Source organism: Arthrobotrys flagrans, assembly GCF_004000055.1.
Source record: "Arthrobotrys flagrans strain CBS H-5679 chromosome Unknown unitig_9, whole genome shotgun sequence".
NCBI lineage: Eukaryota > Fungi > Ascomycota > Orbiliomycetes > Orbiliales > Orbiliaceae > Arthrobotrys > Arthrobotrys flagrans.
Window position 1 is genome coordinate 1,859,081 of NW_027137551.1, and position 17,757 is coordinate 1,876,837.

At 45.2% G+C, this 17,757-nt stretch overlaps 5 protein-coding genes across 6 annotated transcripts; 1 reads left to right on the plus strand and 4 right to left on the minus strand.

The window, feature by feature from the left end:
* Positions 1 to 65: 65 nt before the first annotated feature.
* On the minus strand, positions 66 to 1,055 carry DFL_005894 (uncharacterized protein; the record flags this gene model as incomplete). The annotated part of the gene is made up of 1 exon (XM_067635220.1): positions 66 to 1,055. The coding sequence occupies one exon, from the start codon at positions 1,053 to 1,055 to the stop codon at positions 66 to 68; it is 990 nt and encodes a 329-aa protein (XP_067489672.1).
* Positions 1,056 to 2,006: 951 nt separating this feature from the next.
* Positions 2,007 to 3,233, minus strand: DFL_005895 (uncharacterized protein; the record flags this gene model as incomplete). Its single annotated transcript, XM_067635221.1, has 2 exons — positions 2,007 to 2,907; positions 2,980 to 3,233. The coding sequence occupies 2 exons, from the start codon at positions 3,231 to 3,233 to the stop codon at positions 2,007 to 2,009; spliced, it is 1,155 nt and encodes a 384-aa protein (XP_067489673.1).
* Positions 3,234 to 6,625: 3,392 nt separating this feature from the next.
* DFL_005896 (uncharacterized protein) lies at positions 6,626 to 9,137 on the plus strand (the record flags this gene model as incomplete). Of its 2 annotated transcripts, none has more annotated exons than XM_067635223.1 (8): positions 6,626 to 6,660; positions 6,733 to 6,800; positions 6,868 to 6,927; positions 7,005 to 7,084; positions 7,157 to 7,179; positions 7,254 to 7,754; positions 7,819 to 8,464; positions 8,526 to 9,137. In XM_067635223.1, the coding sequence occupies 8 exons, from the start codon at positions 6,626 to 6,628 to the stop codon at positions 9,135 to 9,137; spliced, it is 2,025 nt and encodes a 674-aa protein (XP_067489675.1). The 2 variants fall into 2 exon arrangements, with proteins under 2 accessions (XP_067489675.1, XP_067489674.1); XM_067635222.1 differs by having other exon boundaries at positions 6,877 to 6,927.
* A 2,016-nt stretch (positions 9,138 to 11,153) lies between these two features.
* Positions 11,154 to 12,991, minus strand: DFL_005897 (uncharacterized protein; the record flags this gene model as incomplete). Its single annotated transcript, XM_067635224.1, has 4 exons — positions 11,154 to 11,312; positions 11,400 to 12,569; positions 12,646 to 12,763; positions 12,912 to 12,991. The coding sequence occupies 4 exons, from the start codon at positions 12,989 to 12,991 to the stop codon at positions 11,154 to 11,156; spliced, it is 1,527 nt and encodes a 508-aa protein (XP_067489676.1).
* Positions 12,992 to 13,931: 940 nt separating this feature from the next.
* DFL_005898 (uncharacterized protein) lies at positions 13,932 to 15,162 on the minus strand (the record flags this gene model as incomplete). The annotated part of the gene is made up of 4 exons (XM_067635225.1): positions 13,932 to 14,003; positions 14,068 to 14,199; positions 14,267 to 14,991; positions 15,069 to 15,162. The coding sequence occupies 4 exons, from the start codon at positions 15,160 to 15,162 to the stop codon at positions 13,932 to 13,934; spliced, it is 1,023 nt and encodes a 340-aa protein (XP_067489677.1).
* Positions 15,163 to 17,757: the final 2,595 nt, after the last annotated feature.

Sequence of the window (17,757 nt, forward strand, 5' to 3'; positions counted from 1 at the left end):
TAGATAACTAAGGAATGCAAACGAAGTTTCTTCGTCCCTAAAACGATGCCTATTCATAGCTCAAGTCAACCTTGATCCTCGTCAGGTTCAGGTAGTGGATGATGAGGCCCAACCATTAGCGGAACCATCGTCTGGGAAACAACAGGCCCAACTCGAGGACCTTGATAGTACTGGCCATGGATACCGTGCGTAGGATCATGCATCGACATCTGTGGCACCGGCTGCATGACCATTTGTTGTGGTTGGGCGGTAATCAATCCAGCTCCGATCTGCCTTTGTGGTTGTACGGAAGGATCCATATTCTGAGGATACGCTTGCATCATTGGAGCTGGGGCCGCCATAGGGACTGGCATAGCCCGTTGTTGGTGATATAGGGGATATCCGTGTCCTAGATGCGGGTATGGAGGTATGTAAAAGTTTCTCCGCTGGCTGTCAACGCTTCGGGGCCTCGATCTAGAGCGTGACCTCGATTTGCTTCGGCTACCACTATGGCTTCGACTTCGACTCGAACTGCGGTGGTGGGATCTACCGCGATGTGAGCGGTGGGAATCATCCGAGTCCGTGGAGGACGCCGACGAGGTATCATCATCGTCCGACGAGGAACTCGAGTCGGAGTCTGGCGTTGTGAAGGTCTTCTCAAACTTATATTTGTTAAAACATACAGACTTCAAGCTACTGTTTGATTGCCTCCCGTCGGCAGCAAGGATAGTAGTCGTGGTTCCATTCCTATCGTCGCTGATTTCGACGGCAGTAGCCCCGCTTCCTGATCTTTTTGCACCAGAGTTGTCTACGACAATCATTTTACTATCACCACGATTTCCGTGGAGAGGATGGTATCCGTTCCGACGAGTGACGAACTGACCAAGGTCATAGTCACAGCAGTGAGCTTCGGAGCCAGAGCTATGGGAATGCTTGCTCTTGAGGGAACGAAGAGAGTTGAGAGGTAAGTATACACTACCGTGAACGGCGCTGGGGCGACGAACTACGGGGCGAGAATTTGTGTAACTCGTATCATCGTCGTATTTTTCAACGAGAGAAAACCTAGGGAGGCACATTTTGTAGCGAAAAAATAAATAAAAAAAGTGACACTCGCACTGCAGTAAGGAAGTAGGTAAGGCAACGGTGGAATGTGCGAGATGCAAGTAGAAAGGAACAAAAGTGATATTGCCGAGGCGGGAGGAGATTTATATTTCTTTACATGGAAACTAGGTAGCTGGCGGCTGAAAAGAGTACACATCTTTTGCAACTGGAGGGATAATGAGATTGATGCGATTGAATCGGCGCTTTTTGTTCAATGTGAAACAAATCTTGCAGTAATTTATGCCGCCTCGACGCAAGATCTTAAGATTGATATAATTTTGGGATTTCGTGCTGCAATTTTTAGTAATCTCAAGCCGCGGGGTCAAAAAAATCCCCGAAAGGCTATACGGGTACCAAACTCCAAGCGTCGAGACATACGACCGTCTACATTTTTTATATCATCCAGAGTAGGGAGCGGTGTGTATACATGTATCAAGATGTCGAACCGGTTTCACGAATTCGCGCTGGTGCATTGCATTGGTTGGATCTCGCGTTTGGCATCCGCAGTAAGACAAACCACAGAAAAGGTGAGGCGAGCGTAAAGAAGGCTTAATATATCGGATCTGGAGGTCTCATGTGTGTCTTTGGCCGGTTGGTATACTAGAATGTCGAAGCCTTGTGATCTGGCGTTGTTTTTGTTGGAGCCGCAACAGCCTTCCTGTGGCCATGTATGAAGGTTGTTCGAAAAAACCCGAGAGTAATAGTTTTCGGACGCATAGCCTCGAGACCGGTTCAAGCGTATATTAGCAGCTTTCATAAACCTGTTGTATGTTTGCGATTATTACAGATGCCCTTCTTCCTTATCTCATCCAAGGGTGTGGTTGACATCCGCCATGCTTTGAGCTCACGATTTTCTAGTAAACATTACGTATAAATGCTTTCCACCTAGCTCCAGTTGATCCTGTACCGGGCCAATATCAAATGCCTTAATGCTGAATCGTCGAATCCTGCCACTCATTATACCCAAATTCAACCTCGAACTCCACTTTTCCGAAAACTCCAATCGCGGCATACAAATCATTATCTCCCATCAATCCGGTGATATTTCCGTCTCCGTTCAACCTTTGTGTATCCTCCCAGTCTCTTGGTTCATCGATCATCCAGTTATCAACTTCTCTCCCGTTTCTTGTTAGGAATGCCTGAGCCATTCCCATACGGAACCTTATCCCCAACCCGATAGTTTCTCCTTCCTCGAATGGATGTGTGAATTCTTTACCACCATACGGGTCGTTGATATACCTGTTACCGTCGTCGGAGTGGACTGCTAGTCCTCCACGATGCCAACCGGGTAATCTCATTGGTGGAGTTGGAACATTCGTGTATCCGATGGCAAACGAAGAGTCATCATGCAACTTCTTAATCTTGATCTCATAATATATAGTCTTATAAGCCTTGTCGCGAGGATAGTGCCCAAGCGAGGAATAGAGGGGAAGCCCACTGAGAAGGGTGGCATCCTGAGTATCCTTGTGAGTGCGAATTTCAAATCGACGGTTCGACTCGGGCGTTAAATGCCCCCCAAAATGACCTGGCATATAAAGCCCGACCTCGCCCCGAGCAATGCGATCGAGGGTGGCGGAATCATAGTGAGTGGGCCGGGCGACAGGATTGTCACGACAGTACTGATGACCAGCTTCAGCATCATCCTCACTAGCGTTTAAGCCCTGAGAATACTTCTTAGAGCGTTGTGGTACCGCTGGAGGTGGAATTTGGACGTTGTAGATCATATATCCAGGTGGAGGACCCATTGGAGGGGCGTAATCCTGATACTCTGGGGCACTGGATGAACCACCGGCATAGCCGAAGCTTGGAGGAAGCTGAGAAGGGGGACTGGCATAAATATTTGAGTGTTAGAACATAATTTACTATATATCCTTAAGTACTTATATAGAAATGACTTACGCATAGGAGTGGTCCGGAGGAGGAGATCCAGGAGGGGGAATATCATATCCAGGGGGGGCACCCGAGGATTCACTAGGTGGGCGATATACTGGACGGTATTCCTGTTCTGATTTACTACTCTTTCCTTTATTGTCACCGGAGAGATGAGAATAGTCGTCCTTTCTCTTCTTATCATCGCTCGATGAGCTTCCCCCCTGCAGGTGGGAGAAGTCCTCCTGCTTATCCTTGCCGGTTAACTTCGACCAGAGACCCATTGTGACTGTATTTCTGTACGTTACGGTGCTGTGCTGGCAGTTTTGAGATTAAGAAAGGCTGAAAGTATTGGCTTAAAGCCTACTCTTGGGTGACTGGTATTTAAATACTTGGTTATATACGGGCTGAGGCTTTACTACACGCGTCGAAGAGGCTGAAGAATCCAAGCGCAAGTTAGCTTGGCCTGGGCGTGATGTCGGTCAGCTCGGACGACGTGTTGCGCAATGTTGGCTTGGTTTCGCTAGCGGCGACGACGCCGAGACCAGTCTAACACAAAAAGTCCACCTAGGCCGCATGCCGTCTGGCTTTGAGACTAGCCTTATATGTACCAGCTATTCTTCAATCAGTTATGTGGACCTTCAGATATCATATTGCAGTGAAAGGCTGGGTATTGTTAAACCCCATATTGCATCTGGACCCATTGCAATTGATACTTACCTATAGCTAGGTATTTTGTATGAATAAATATTAATGTTGGTGTCTACATTCTAGATCTGCAACTAGGTAACATGACTAGATCGGCCACAATCTGAATATTGGAATCAATTTAATTTTGGATATAAATATCCCTCGACACATCGATGATTCCATTCACACATTCGCCCTACCTACCCTCTATCACCCACAAAATCAAGATGTCGACTGCCGACGCCTCCATTCCCATGATAGCCATCTCTCGAGGAAACCAGAATCACCGGCAGCTACGAGACTAGGTGCTTACACCAGTCGCAACCCCTCCCACTCATATCCGAGTACATTTTAAGTACGAAACCAGAATACCGGATATGTTTATGTTAGGTACCGTATGGGTCTCCTACCAAATAACGGTAAACGGTGACGCTGGTCAGATGGTCAATATTCGACGGGAAGATACGTACATCATAAGATCTTTGTTACAGGAAACAGAAATAAATATCATGGTACGTTGACTAACCCTTCTTGGTATAATCAAACCATTCGCAATACAATATAAGTATTTAAGTGTAGATTTATACTTACATAAGTATGGCTGGCCGATAATATCATTTTATAGCACCGGCAAGCGGCACCTGTGCAAATACAGCTGTATATATTCCAGACAGAGCATACATTTCGCCTTCGAAGCTTCAAAACGGCCGCCAAACAAATAACATCCGCCACATTGAAATTACTATGGCAAGAAAAATGTGGATGAACGGTTATTCTATTTTTCTGCCACCGCTATTTTCATACTAGGAGCAATCCTTATTAAAAAGGATTACTTAGCTATAAAAATCACCTCGTCTACCATAATCTTGACCTGCTGAATTGAAAGGAAATGCTGTGTATGGGTGTGTTGTGCCCGCCTATGTAAGTTAGTTTCAGGCTATTCGATCAACCTTTCATTGCATATTATAGTTGAGAGGAAAACCCTCAGAAAGTGACATAGCTAGGCCATCCGAACCGAACCAAAGGCGAGAGTAAGTCACGGGTCTGTCTTGCTTCGACACCTGCACGGAAACTGACGGCAGCCTACTGCACGTCGTCGATAGCTTCGATGGTGGGGAGGGGTAGCAGAGGACAGGCCTGTGGGGACAGGGTCTTTCGTCCCACAAATACCTCTAACTGGATCCAGCAGGAACCGGCTGCTCAACTTTGCAGCTGTGTTCGCAGCTTGAGATTTTATACTGATCGCTGGCCCATGGCGGGTTGTCATCATGTTCATGCCCTTCTCGACTTCCAGATTGTCCCCTTTTGCAAGGAACCCCACAATCATATGAGGGGAAACCCGGTCAGATTTTGAGGATCGCGAGCCGCTTGAGGAGGTTGGAGCACACCACTGCCACTTGAGCCTGTGATTTTGATCATTCTTTCGGGCATGGTTTGCTCCTAAAGGCAAGCCTGTGAAGGGCAGGGAAGCTTGTCCCATGTGGGTATTTACAACCGAACAGCGTCAATGCTCGACATTTGCGGTTAAGTCAGAAAGACTTATCTGACTGCAGAAAACCTGGGGGACGGAACTAAAAGAGACACACTGAAACCTCTGGGAACTGTAAAAGCCGAGGCAAGAAAAGGCAGGTCGACATGCTTTGACCTTTCCGTTATCACAGTAACGATATCGTGATAATTAAGTTTTTGAGCCCTGGGTGAAAACGCCCCTGTTTTTTGTTTCGATGACATCGCGACCTTTAACCAGGGCATTCAACAAGGATGAAAAATGCGGGGAGACCGTTGCAATGTTGCGCAAAAACTTTCATGTGGAAGTTGTAAAGCTTGTCTCTTGCAAAATGCAATGGAATATAATCAGGGCCGACTGACGCCTGCGCGCTGCTAACGAGCTCTGGCTTCGAATTCTTCTTCCAAGCCGCGCCCTCCGCAATCATCGGTCCCGAAAGGATTGAGACTGCTAATCCATCAGCTCCACAAGGAATATACAAATTATTCTTTCAATAGGTTCAAGCCTTTAGAGTTCCAGTCCCTTCAATTGTGAACAGTTGAGGCGTTCCTGCAGCAATTGCCATCATCCTGCATTCGAAGTCAATGCCTCAGTCGCCACTCCGGCTGTCCATACCTTTTGCCTTTTAAGAGATATCCACAGAAGGCACGTCTGCACAACAGGGAATACCCGTCTCTCACTAAGGAATATAACCCGTCTTATGATCGAAGCCGACTCCATCCATCTGCGTCTTTTCGTCGTTGCATTTTGAAAAAGAGCTAGCCCCAAGTCGCATGGCACGTCGTCTGCTGGCCATACAAAAGGCTTCTACAAGCCCTTCGATTTGTCTTCTATACTTCGTTTTGCATAGCTGCATCTCTCAGCTCCGTCAATCTTCGCTGAAGCAGGGAATTGGGGTCTGGATCTCAACCTAGTTGAGATATCTGTGGTCACCGTCCCCCGCCGGGCCTATCGTGTTACAGTACCCGTCTCTCGAGAAAGGAAGCTGTGTCCGAGGGACATATAGTGATCACCTTATATTGCTTAAGAACTTAGGACATTGCATAAATTCTATACTACGCCCGCATTATTATTTTTCGACATATTTTTGACCAAGCGGAACCAATAACTTGGTTCTAACTTGGTCCCTAACGGTTTAGTCAGGAATTGGTATTGGCCGTTTCTGCCTTTTCGAGTTCGTAGTTGAACCTCGACGCAAAATCTAAGGAAGCGAAAGGAAGTGAAAAGTAATATTTTCTTCCCGAAATAATTCAATTCCTTCCTTTCCAAACAATCGACGACGAATATACGGCAACGCCAAAGTTGACACGAAGGGAAGACCAGTTATCCTTGTAGTTTCCCCAAGGTCCTTGCCTGCCTTGGCTAGCTCCTGTTTGGGCTTCAGTAGTGTCCACCTCGAACAACTCATAACTGCAAGGGTCACCGATATTATCAGGCAATCGAGATATCGACTGGTCAAATAAATAACGACCCTTCAAAATGGAGAAGAAGGAACTAGAGGCTCTGGCTATGGCGTACACTGACCCTCCCCAATACTTCCTCATACCGCCTCACGAGCGCGACATACTAAATGAAATGGCCTTCAGTTCGAACAGGTTTTCTTACATGGCACCGCCAGCTGTTAATTCGCCACCGTTGAGACTTTTATCACTTGGTAAGCATCTTCTAATTTACGATTTTCTTAACTTCAACATGCTGAAGATTGATTGTTGACGTTTAAGATTCCACAGATGGAGGAGGGGTTAAAGGATATTCTTCGCTCCTGCTATTGCAGGAAGTCAGTACGTCTAAGAAACCGAACAATACATGTGTTGTATAAGAGGTCGAGTTTTGCTGATAATTTCTGGGTGATATATAGTGTACCGGTTATTCGTAGAACTTAACGGACGGCCGCCGCAAATGCATGAGATCCCTCTACCTTGTGACCATTTTGATATGGTGAGTTCCTTAAATCTTCTCTAGAAAATTTAGTTTCTCTCTAGTTGTATTCTCGAGACTAATGTGTTCTAGATTGGTGGTGTTGGAACTGGCGGGTATGCAACCACAACAATACATTCCCACCTAATAATAACTTGACGACTAATGTTTATCGATGGTCTTTCAACAGTCTTATAGCTCTTATGCTTGGACGGTTACGCATGGATGTTGAGAGCTGCAAAGAACACTGGGTAAAAATGGCCAAGCGAGTCTTTGAAACCGACAAAACAATCGCAGGCATCCCCTTCAAGACAACTGTCTTCAAAGCATCAAAACTCGAGTCGGCCATTAAAGAGATCACAAAAGAATATACTGCTGGTGAAAATGAAGAAGCAAAGAGGCAAAAGATAAAGGCCTTGCAACACAAGAAGAACTTCAGCATGGATTCAAAGGATAGTTCGGGAAGGACGAGGGCGAGCAGTTCATCGAGTGGAGAGACGGCCTACAGCAGACGGAGCGACGAACTTAGAATGTTAGCCGGAGATGACAACTCAATACTACAGGAAAAGGGCATGAGATTTGAATACCTTACCAAACTTAAGTCATCATCAGAGGGTGCCTTGGTCGGGCCGAAGGCCGCAGGAAACGCAGAGGCATTATTATACGACCCAAGAGATGACAGATGCAAAACGTAGGCCTTCATCTCCTAGTTCATGTTGTATTATGGTTCTTATACACTAATGCAGTTCTACTAGCTTTGTCGCCGCAATGTACCAAAACTCCCCAGAAGGTGCATCTCCATGTCTTCTTCGAACATATCTATCACTATCATCATTGAATCCCGAGCCCAACTGCAAGATTTGGGAGGCAGGTCGTGCAACTTCGGCAACCATGACCGCTTTTAAGCCTATTCAAATTGGTCAGACCGTTTTCTTGGATGAAGGGGCAGGAAGATACAACATTACTCCGACAGTCATTGAGGAAGCAACCTGCAACGAATGGCCCGGTCGAGCAATTGGATGTATCCTTTCCGTCGGAACCGGTCGACCTCCACCAAAGAAGCAGAGTGGCTCCCAGCCATGGTGGGAAAATAAGTTACACACACCCTTCGACAATTTTGTTGATGCCAAAAAGAGATTACTACACAAGACACACTTGAGCGAGGAGATCCACCAGATGCTATTGGGAGGAGGAACAAACGGCCTCGAAAAATGGGGAGTACAGAAGGACGACTATTTCCGACTCAATGTTGATATGGGGGTCACCGACTTTGCGATGAATGAGTGGCAGAGACTATCTGATATCAGCACGAGCACTAAAAGATGGTTAAACAGCCCTGAAGGGAAGAAAGTTATCGGCGACTGTGCTATTAAGCTGGCTCATATCTGGCGGGCTAAAAATGTAAGCCATAGCATCCTGATCTCCTGAATATTTGATATAGGATACTAAATTCCGTCGTCAGATCCCACCCCCAAAGAACCCCCTCCGCCAACAAGTTCCACTCATAGCAGACCCCCCCATTGAGCCCCTCGCCCCACGATCTCGCCCAGTCTCCGTCTCAACAACCGACAACGTCCCTCGCCCACCCAGCAGGATGAGACCGAGAACACAGGCCCACGAGCGCCAACTCTCATATACTCCAACTTCAACACCTCCTGCAACAATATCTCGGGCTAGAACGATCGCAGGCCCAGTCCGTCACAACTCCCAAAACCCCCACGAGTACTCCTACCACAACCCACATCACCATCACCAAAAAAGCTTGTCGTTGTCATCTACATACCGAGACTCGTATTATACATCTGAAGATGAAGCAGATGAGATTAAGCCCCGACCACTTAGTGTCCGACAACGGAGCTTTACGACAAGCAGCGCAAGCAACAGCTCTAGCTCCATCGTTATCGATGGTGGAGTCATGGGTAGCGGGAAGGACAAGAGATATTCCGTCTTGAGCACAATACCAACAACTCCAGTGCCACCAATCCCGCGGCGAGCTATAACGGAGGGCAGAATCAATATTAGCCCGACTTTGAACCCGACTCCCAACCCAAACCCTCCTTCTCCAGACGAATAAGATCTTCTCGGACTTTTATAACGAATTATAATTTCTGACTTTAATCAGCGACAATTTTGCACTAACTCGGAGTTTTCATTTGGATATATTTTTCTTGTGGATATTTTTGATATTTTTGATATTTTTCTTTTTAGTTTCATCGACTGGATACGGAGCGGTTATTTGACATTTACTTAAGTACTTACGAGCGATTTAGCTTTCCTTTGTTCATACAAAAATTAGGAATCGGATGGGTGGGAATTAATTACTAGTAACAAAACATGCGGGAGGAAACAAGTTTTCTTCTAGAACATACAGCATATTAACAACTATTGGTGTGCATCTTAACTACAGTCTTTTCTTTTAACCCACGATCTTTGTCCCTGACTTGCAAAAAGAAAGAAAGAAAGAAAGAAAGAAAGAAATATCCTGAGGCCTTCACTTCTGTTTCTGTTTCGTTAATAGTGCACGAATCTGGAATCGTGTTATTTTGTTTACATTCATCGCTTGGGTTACGTCCTTTCGAGTACCTTCCGCGAATGCGCGCATTTTGTATATTTCTCATGTTTGGGCAGTCCTATACTGGTGCGGTGTGCGGTGTGTATGGTGTATATAATTGTGAGAATGATATCCAAAGGGAAAGGGGGGTTTTCTGCTGTTGCAATTTTTCCATGTCCCTTCCTGTGAACACCTTTAGTTACAGCTAGTTGTTGGGATTTTACGATATCGATATATCGATTACCAGCTATAATATCTTTCAAGCGGGGTCACGGGAAGGAAGGCTAGACGGGGCCCATGAGGAAATCCACATGGGATTAGATTTTAAACCCGCTAAAGGTATAAGCCATCTTATGCAGTTTTTTGTTTCCCCCGATTGGTAGCCTTGTGGCCATGTGGATGGATATAGATTCCGGAACATCGCAGGCTGTACGAGACTTGTGCGAGCCCATGAGTTCTCCGTTTAAACTAAAATTCGTGTCTGGTCTAGTTCCGAATCTCGACCGATCGGTTCGATTTCTTCCGCTACCCGGTGAGTTTAATACGGCCAATATTATACTAGATCTAGATCTGGAGTGCGGCATAAGATAGACTCTTATATGCATGTACAAAGCCGCTACGAAACCAAAGCCGTCCAGGAAAAGAGGAAGAGGGGAGTAAAAAAACAAGAAGGGATTAGCTATATCGTCCACGATGCAATGCAAGTACTCTGTGGCTAACGGGGGGAAAGGGTACCCTCATTAGCGGAGATATTACCTAAATCGAGAACTAAGGGCGCTGAATATAACGAAACACCTCGGTTCCATATCCACGATTCCGGATTTAGTGTAAAAAGTAAGGGCAGTGCGGTATTAGTATACGTAATAAAGTTCAAACCCTTTTTTATCAAATGTCAAAAAAGGGTATCAAAAGTTGGGATGATGATTAATTCAAAAAAGGTGTACGTCGTCTGTAACCAGATAGTATACTAGTTAAGGTGCAGGAGGCGATGTGCCTGATTTGCACCATAAGCCTTAAGAAGACTGCCAAAGGGGTCCAACTAGCGGAAGTGACGTATATATCGGCGTGGAAATATAAGCTTTAGTAATCCTTGCGTTCTAGGGGGTGTAAGTTTCCGAGATTTTATACCACGGGGCATTTTTGTCTAAGATGGCGATAAGTTTTAGGCTAGTATCCGAATGCTTTTATTGCCTCGAAGTAAAAATCGCATGGCTTAAACACATGGATATAGTAGCCGAAATACATTAATATCCTTCCTTCATTAGCACTATGTTAAAACTTGAGATGAAGAGAAGAGAGTGGGGAAGAATATTAAAAAAGAAGGACTATCGTGCAAACCGACTGTGAACGAGCTATAGTACAAAAAAACCCGTAAAGAAAAACTCCTTTAGCCCACCCCTAACATTAAAGAAAGAAGAATAAATAACACCGTTCCCAAAGCCCATGTATTGATTAGAAAAGAAAGAAACATCCTATGATTTCCAAAAACAAAGACCGCCATGTTTCGTGATAAAAGAATGTAATATACGAAAGGCAAAACTACCAATTCCAAGTCTTCGCCGCCGCGTTGAAAACAGGTGGCTTCCACTTTAGTAGACTGGGATCAATAGTCCTCTTCCCTTTAACCTTTTGCTTTTCTAGCAAAGCCTCTCGCTGGGCGATGACGCCCGCCGTTAAACAAATGACGTGTTGTCCTTTCTATAATGTGAAAAAAGAATCAATGTCAGTCAGAATTCAACCAAGTCAAAAAGAAGAGAGAGAAAAAAGGAAAAAGAAGAAACCTACAAAGTACTTGATCATATTCAAATTCTGCAAAGTATGCACCACATCATTTGCCGTCATCGCCAGCTTCGACGCAATCTCATCCACACTAATTTCCCCTTTGTTCTCCCTCACCTCAACCAACAAATCCACAATCACTTCCTGCCAAAAAGCTCTGTACCCCAACAATCCCAAATCACTCAACGGCTTCTCAGGACTCCCCAACTTCCCTTCCCTCTTCGACAACTCATAACTAAATGCGATCAACAGCCTACCATACCCCAGACGTTGATACTGCGGTAGTGTAAGAATACACGCCACGTTGTAATTCTCCGCACTTTCCTTTTCTTTTGAGAAGTATCCGAGTAAATGGCAGCCGTATTCATCCCTCGATGTCATGCAGTAAAACAGGAAAGGGTCAACGTCGTAGTAAAGCGTTTTATGGTCCAAAAAGCATTTACTCAACAGACACAAATTCCTACACCAAGTCCTCTGCCTCCTCCCATCAATCTCATAAAAGCTAACATTCTCATCCCTATAAATCTCATTCCCCGGCGGATGAAACAACTCACACTTCATCCGATGTCGCTGGTACCTCCTTTCCTCCCCAAAGTAACTCAAACAGAATTCACAGATATAAACAACATCGCATTCCGTGAGTTCCGCAGGGTAAGGTGAGAAATACCATGTTTCAACTTCAAATTTTCCAATCTGTAGCTTTGATAAATTTCTGACGCGGGCGACTTCATGAGCGGATTGTGTCATAGACCCCGAAGTACGGAGCTTTTCGATTTCCTTCTCTTTGGAGAAACCTTCTACCTCGCCGTTATTACCGATTGTAGGATCGGTTTGTGGTGCTGAAATAACATTGCCCGCGGGAGTTTCGACGAGGTCGATGCCATCGTCGTCGGGGGCCGGTGTGGCTACGAAGGATTGTGGGGATGCGTGTTCGGCTTCGAAAGCTACTCTGTTACGCTTTAGGGGGCGAGAAGTTGATGCTGTTGGGGTTGCCGGACCTGTCGTCGGGTCTGGTGTGGATGCTATACTATCTCGAGGTAGCTTTTTGTCTTTCTTTTGGTTCTTAAGGTTTGGATATGATTGTTCCTTCTTTGGTGGAGCTGGCTTCTCGGGGACTGGAAATTCGACTTCTCGTGATATGTCGATACGGCTAGCTGCTACCCACTCGTCGAGACGCTGAGAAAAGAGAAGGATGGATTAGTATATGACGTGACGGAATGCATATTTGGAAGCATGCTTGGTAAGGATATACCTTATTGAAATCCTGGTAATGGACATAAAACACCGGTTCTCCCTTCCTTGTGGTCTTTGACAATATCTCTGCCTTCCTGGGCTCTCCATCCTTCTCAACCCAAGCTTTAACTCCAATCCTATATCAAAAGAAATCTCGATGTTAGCACAACAGACTCGGTGGTTGTAAAGATGTGTTGTCGTGTTGCCAGTGTTGGAAAAGAGAGGTTTCGATCACGTGATAATCCTGACAAACACGTCCTCTCTTCGGGGGTTATGAGTCCTTACGCAAGCGTGGCGATGGTCGCAAAGCCGGTGATAACTTCCTTCTCCGCCGTGGGTTCTTGAGACCCGTCTCGGGCTACCATCGTGTATGTATCCTAGATTTTGTAGACTTGATTTCCTTTTTTGCGGCGCGTTGTTTGGCGGTGAGTTTTTTATGGGCTGGGAAATTTGATTCGGAGGTGATGCGGTTTGAAAGGGGTTTGTGGTTTGTTGCTGTACAGAAATGAGAGGCTATTTGGGGAGTTGAGTTGCAAACGGGTTTGAGATCACATGGGTGCTTCATCAACACAACGCAGCGGAGCAATGAGTGGAAAAGACGGAAACCGGTCTAGTGCCATTTAGTTTTCAAGGCATCTGGACGTCTTAATTCGCAACAAATCTCAGCTCTTTTAACTCGAGCTATTGGCTTGCCAGCCAATCCTAGATAGACGCCGTATAAATATATAAAACAGAAAGCAAAATTAAAAACAGAAACCTCAAGGGACAATTTTGTTGTAAGAAGAGGAGAGAAAAAGAGAAGAAAAGAAATAGAGGAAGAAAGAAGTATAAAGGAAGGAAACAATAATATGATACAATAGAGGGTAGAAGCGAAGGTCTGAAGTAAAGGTGAGAAGATGGAAAAATATGTACACCCGAATTGAAGGTGAAGCAAGTAAGCGAAAGAATAGTAAAATAGAAAGAAGAGAAGAGAAGGAGAAGCTGAATATGAAACAGCATGCAAGCATATCCGCTGAAGAGAAATGAAGAAAGACAAACCAACTCTATTGTCGTGAACAAGATAGCGAAAAAAAAGAGAAAAAAAAGAAAACCTCGCTGTATTAAGAATTAAGAGACTCGTCGTTCATAGCTGGGGAAAAATGAGGTTTGCAAAGATCGAGAAAACGGACGCATTTTTAGGCTGCCAAAGCAAAAGGTCGTGCCAATACGGTGGAAAGAACGAATTTCGTGTCGTAGACTGGAAAATATAAAACAAAAAAAAAAAAGGATCGAGATAGCTGGTAAAAAAGTCGCTAGGTCGAATATTTAGGCGTACAGCGGAATCTCCTTTTCCCAGCCGTAAAACGCAAGCATTTCGCGGAACAGCATTCCGTACCACTGAAAGAACAGTTAGCTTTGACGCACATTAGATGGCCGGTAGAAAGGAAAAAGGAAATCTCACCTCCATAGGCTCCCATTCGTTACAGCCTTTATGGCAGTGATCTCTTGGATTGGGCTTTGGCTTCCTTACTGTGAAATGCACAATCACAGCTTCATCCCATAGCAGGTCCCAGTAGTATCGGTGAAATTGGTACTATAACATCCCCGTTAACATTTCTTTTCCAACTCCTAGATCCCGAAAATGCATGTAAGCGGCTCACCATGATCAGGTTGAAGTTGTATTTGTATGGCAACCCAAAGAACCTGAATCGATAGTACGTATTCAAGAAAGCCTGATCGGCGTCGTTCGGCGAGTGGTAATTTGGATCCGAAACGTGCTTCACCAACGAGTGAAACTCCTCGGTCGAAGGCCTCAGTACCATCAACCCCGAATTAAACCTGTTGTCCGTAATCACATCCCACCAGACATCCGGTGCAGCTGCGAAATCTCCAGGCATCTGCCACAATTCCGCCAGAGACCCTTTACACACTGTATCCGCATCCAAAAAGATGATTCTTTCGTATTCGGTCCAACTCCACACGTGCAGCTTGTTGAGATTGTGTCGATGATGACTTCGGATTTGCGATGTATCCACGTTTTCGAACTCCAATTCCTCAGCTTCTTTTACTCTCCAGCCAGCCTTCTCCAATCGCGTGATATTCTCGGCCGAAACACCATCTTTGCCACCGGATCGGACCAACATGACGAGTTCGGCATCCATAGCTACCAGATCGTTGTGTTTCTGGATCGAATACCCGAGCATGAGTCCTAGGGCGGTGTATGAGCCCGTTTGTATGGTTGAGGTAATAGCATATCGTGGTTTCCGACGTATCAGTGCCTGTTCCTCCTTAGTGTATAGTTTACTCGAGCTCCGTCGGGGACTTTGAGCGTGCGATCGGAGAGGGTATTTCCGGCGCGATTCCCAAGGTCTTGTGTCGCCATCGTCTGAAGGAAAAAGAAAACATGGTTAGCACGTGCTGTTGATCGGAAACGGGAGAAAAAAAGGTTAAAGTGGTGCGAACCTGTTATTCTTAGTAGGAGGAATAATATAACAAGAACGATGACTATCGGTAACAGTATGCCTGACCGGTTGAGGGAGAACCGTCGAGGTAGCATTGTGTGTGGACGTGCGCCAAGCTAGTTGGTTGGGAGGAGCAAAGAAGAAATCAGGGGGAGAATTAAAGGTAGGTGTGGAAGCTAGATCGCGAAGATCCACACCGGCCCAGCTGGAGTGTAATCCTACAGCGCGATATCGAAGTCGAAAAGCAACTGAAACGAGCGATATCGAAAAGGCAGTGAGAGAAAACTGTGGGAGTTGTTTTGGTTGAGTTTGGTTTTGATGTTGTGGATTGGATGAGGTGTTGTTTTAACGTTTCTGAACTGGAATTTCCTCCTTTTAATTGAGAATCATTGAGCAAATTCCGCTCAGGAGAATTGTTCAATTCAACGGCCGACTTTTTTCTTAAAAGTAAAATAAGAAGATAAGAAGAAAAGGTCTGTCAATGCTTCCTTTCCACTGGCTGACACCTGTATGTCTATAGGTAATATATGTTGGGACGACGTATGTGTATATAACGGTTGTAATGTTGTACCTGACCGGTGCCTGGTCGGAATGTCGCTAGTGCTTCAGGAACAGAGCTCGGATATGCCGCAGGAATTGTTGTTTATCAAATCAATTGCAATCGTGAAGCCTAAATCTGGATCTAGATCTAGAATGAATCCACCAACCACAAAAGAGTGAACGTATTCTAAAAAGATATAAATAAATAAAAACAGAGAACGACCGTCGAGAAGAAATGAAGTCGAAGAAGATATGTATCCCCAGGCCAGACCAGGCAGAAGACGATGTCGGCTATAATGGACCGGCCTTGTTCGAAAGAGGACAGTGCGTGAAATAAAGGTTAGAACAAAATAGGGAAGCTGCAGTCCGACCAATCTCTTTTTCCTTTGCTTCCAAGAAATCGATATCGCTTGGGACCTTTAAGTAGTTACTTTAATCTCGAAGCCGAAAAGTCGTCTTTCTGTCGTCGAACTAACGGAAGGGAGTTGTGGGAGGGGTCAATCGAGAGAGAGGGAGAGAGAGAGAGAAGAAAGCGAGAGAGGATTGATATTGATAATATCAGAAACGAGCGACGAATCTACTATCTCCGTTGACTTCTAGATCTTCCAAGTATGTATACCGTATAATGATAATAAAGGAGAACAGAAGGAGAAGAAGGAAGGAAGACAGTTCGACATATATAAAATAGGGTCTGCACAAGATATTACATACTACAGAATACAGCAGTCGACAAACGGCGCACTAATGCATGGCGCAAACCACCATCGAAGCATGCACACCTTGAAACTTCGCCAAGCGGCAGCATCCACCCCCAAACCGCGAACGTCGCCTGTCCGAATGCTCCAATAAAACCGTGCTACCTCCACAGCCCTTTCCTGCCCCTGCACCAACTTGATTCCGCTGTGCTGCTGTACTCTCTTTATCTCTGTATTATTTCTTTCCTCCTTCCTTTTATTTTTTGTTTCTATTTATCCGCCTGTCAAAAAAACGATTCGATTCGAGGCTATTTGCAAGGGAAGGGGAAGGAAAAGCCATCCCAAAGAATGACAGCCGCCCAGACTATAATATTAGACAGAGAGCGCCAATCGTCAGTTGCGCAAGAACCTTGGAAAAAAAAGCTATATTTGTATCAAAAGCTGACGACTACTTTTTCTCTAGGGACGTGCATTGTCCACTCACCGATCACTCTCACGCACTAAGATAGAAACAGTTCCGTCAAGCTCTATTAGCTCTACATGTTCGACCCCCATGCTGACCGATGATCACCTGTTATGTGCGAAGGTATGCCGACGATCCGAACATTGTGCCGATTATCGAGGGCACCTTGCCTTGTACCAATTGTGGGGAACTCGGCATTGGGAACCTGCCAACTTGGCACGCAACGCAGCAAATTGGTGTTCATCTACGACATAATTCTTACATACGAACGGCATAGACAAATTAAATAAAATTATAACCTCGAAAAGAAAGAAAGAAAAAACCATCTGCCGACGGACGTTAATTCTCTTGTTGGTGGTTTTTTTTCTTTCTCTTTCTTCTCCGAATAGGTCCGACCAGCCGTTGGTCGCCTGTAGCGGATCCAATCAAAACAAGATGAGTAAGGGGGAAGAAGGGACACAGCCACGAAGCTGGCAAGCCCGCAAAAGCCGTTAACCTCAAATTCGTCAATTCGTCAATTTATTGCCTTTTCCCTTCGAAAAGAACTTCCAATTTAACGACAATGCTTTTAATCACCTATCAAATCAGTATATATGGCCCCGCCGACAGCTATGCCTGACTGAAGATCACAGCATACCATGTATCCAATTGTATATCGGTACCTATATACAGCTCGATATTATATCGATAGCTAGGTCTTCCCTTCTATCTCACAATTGAGTTCATCCCCTGCAAACAGCTGTACCCCAGCCGGCGAAATTTCCGGTGTTGCACCCTCCCGCACATTGCAGCATTACCAAAATCGAAGGTGGTGCCTTTTTTTGGTTTTGGCTTTTCGATTCGAATCGATTCCCGGCTGTTTTACCTCTCGTTTTTTCATCGTTACACCAAAACAGTTCGACTTTTGTTTAACTTTGGCGACATGACAATCAATTGTATAAAAGTATTCCTAGTTCTTTGATATTAATCAATTCTATCCAGATACATGTTAT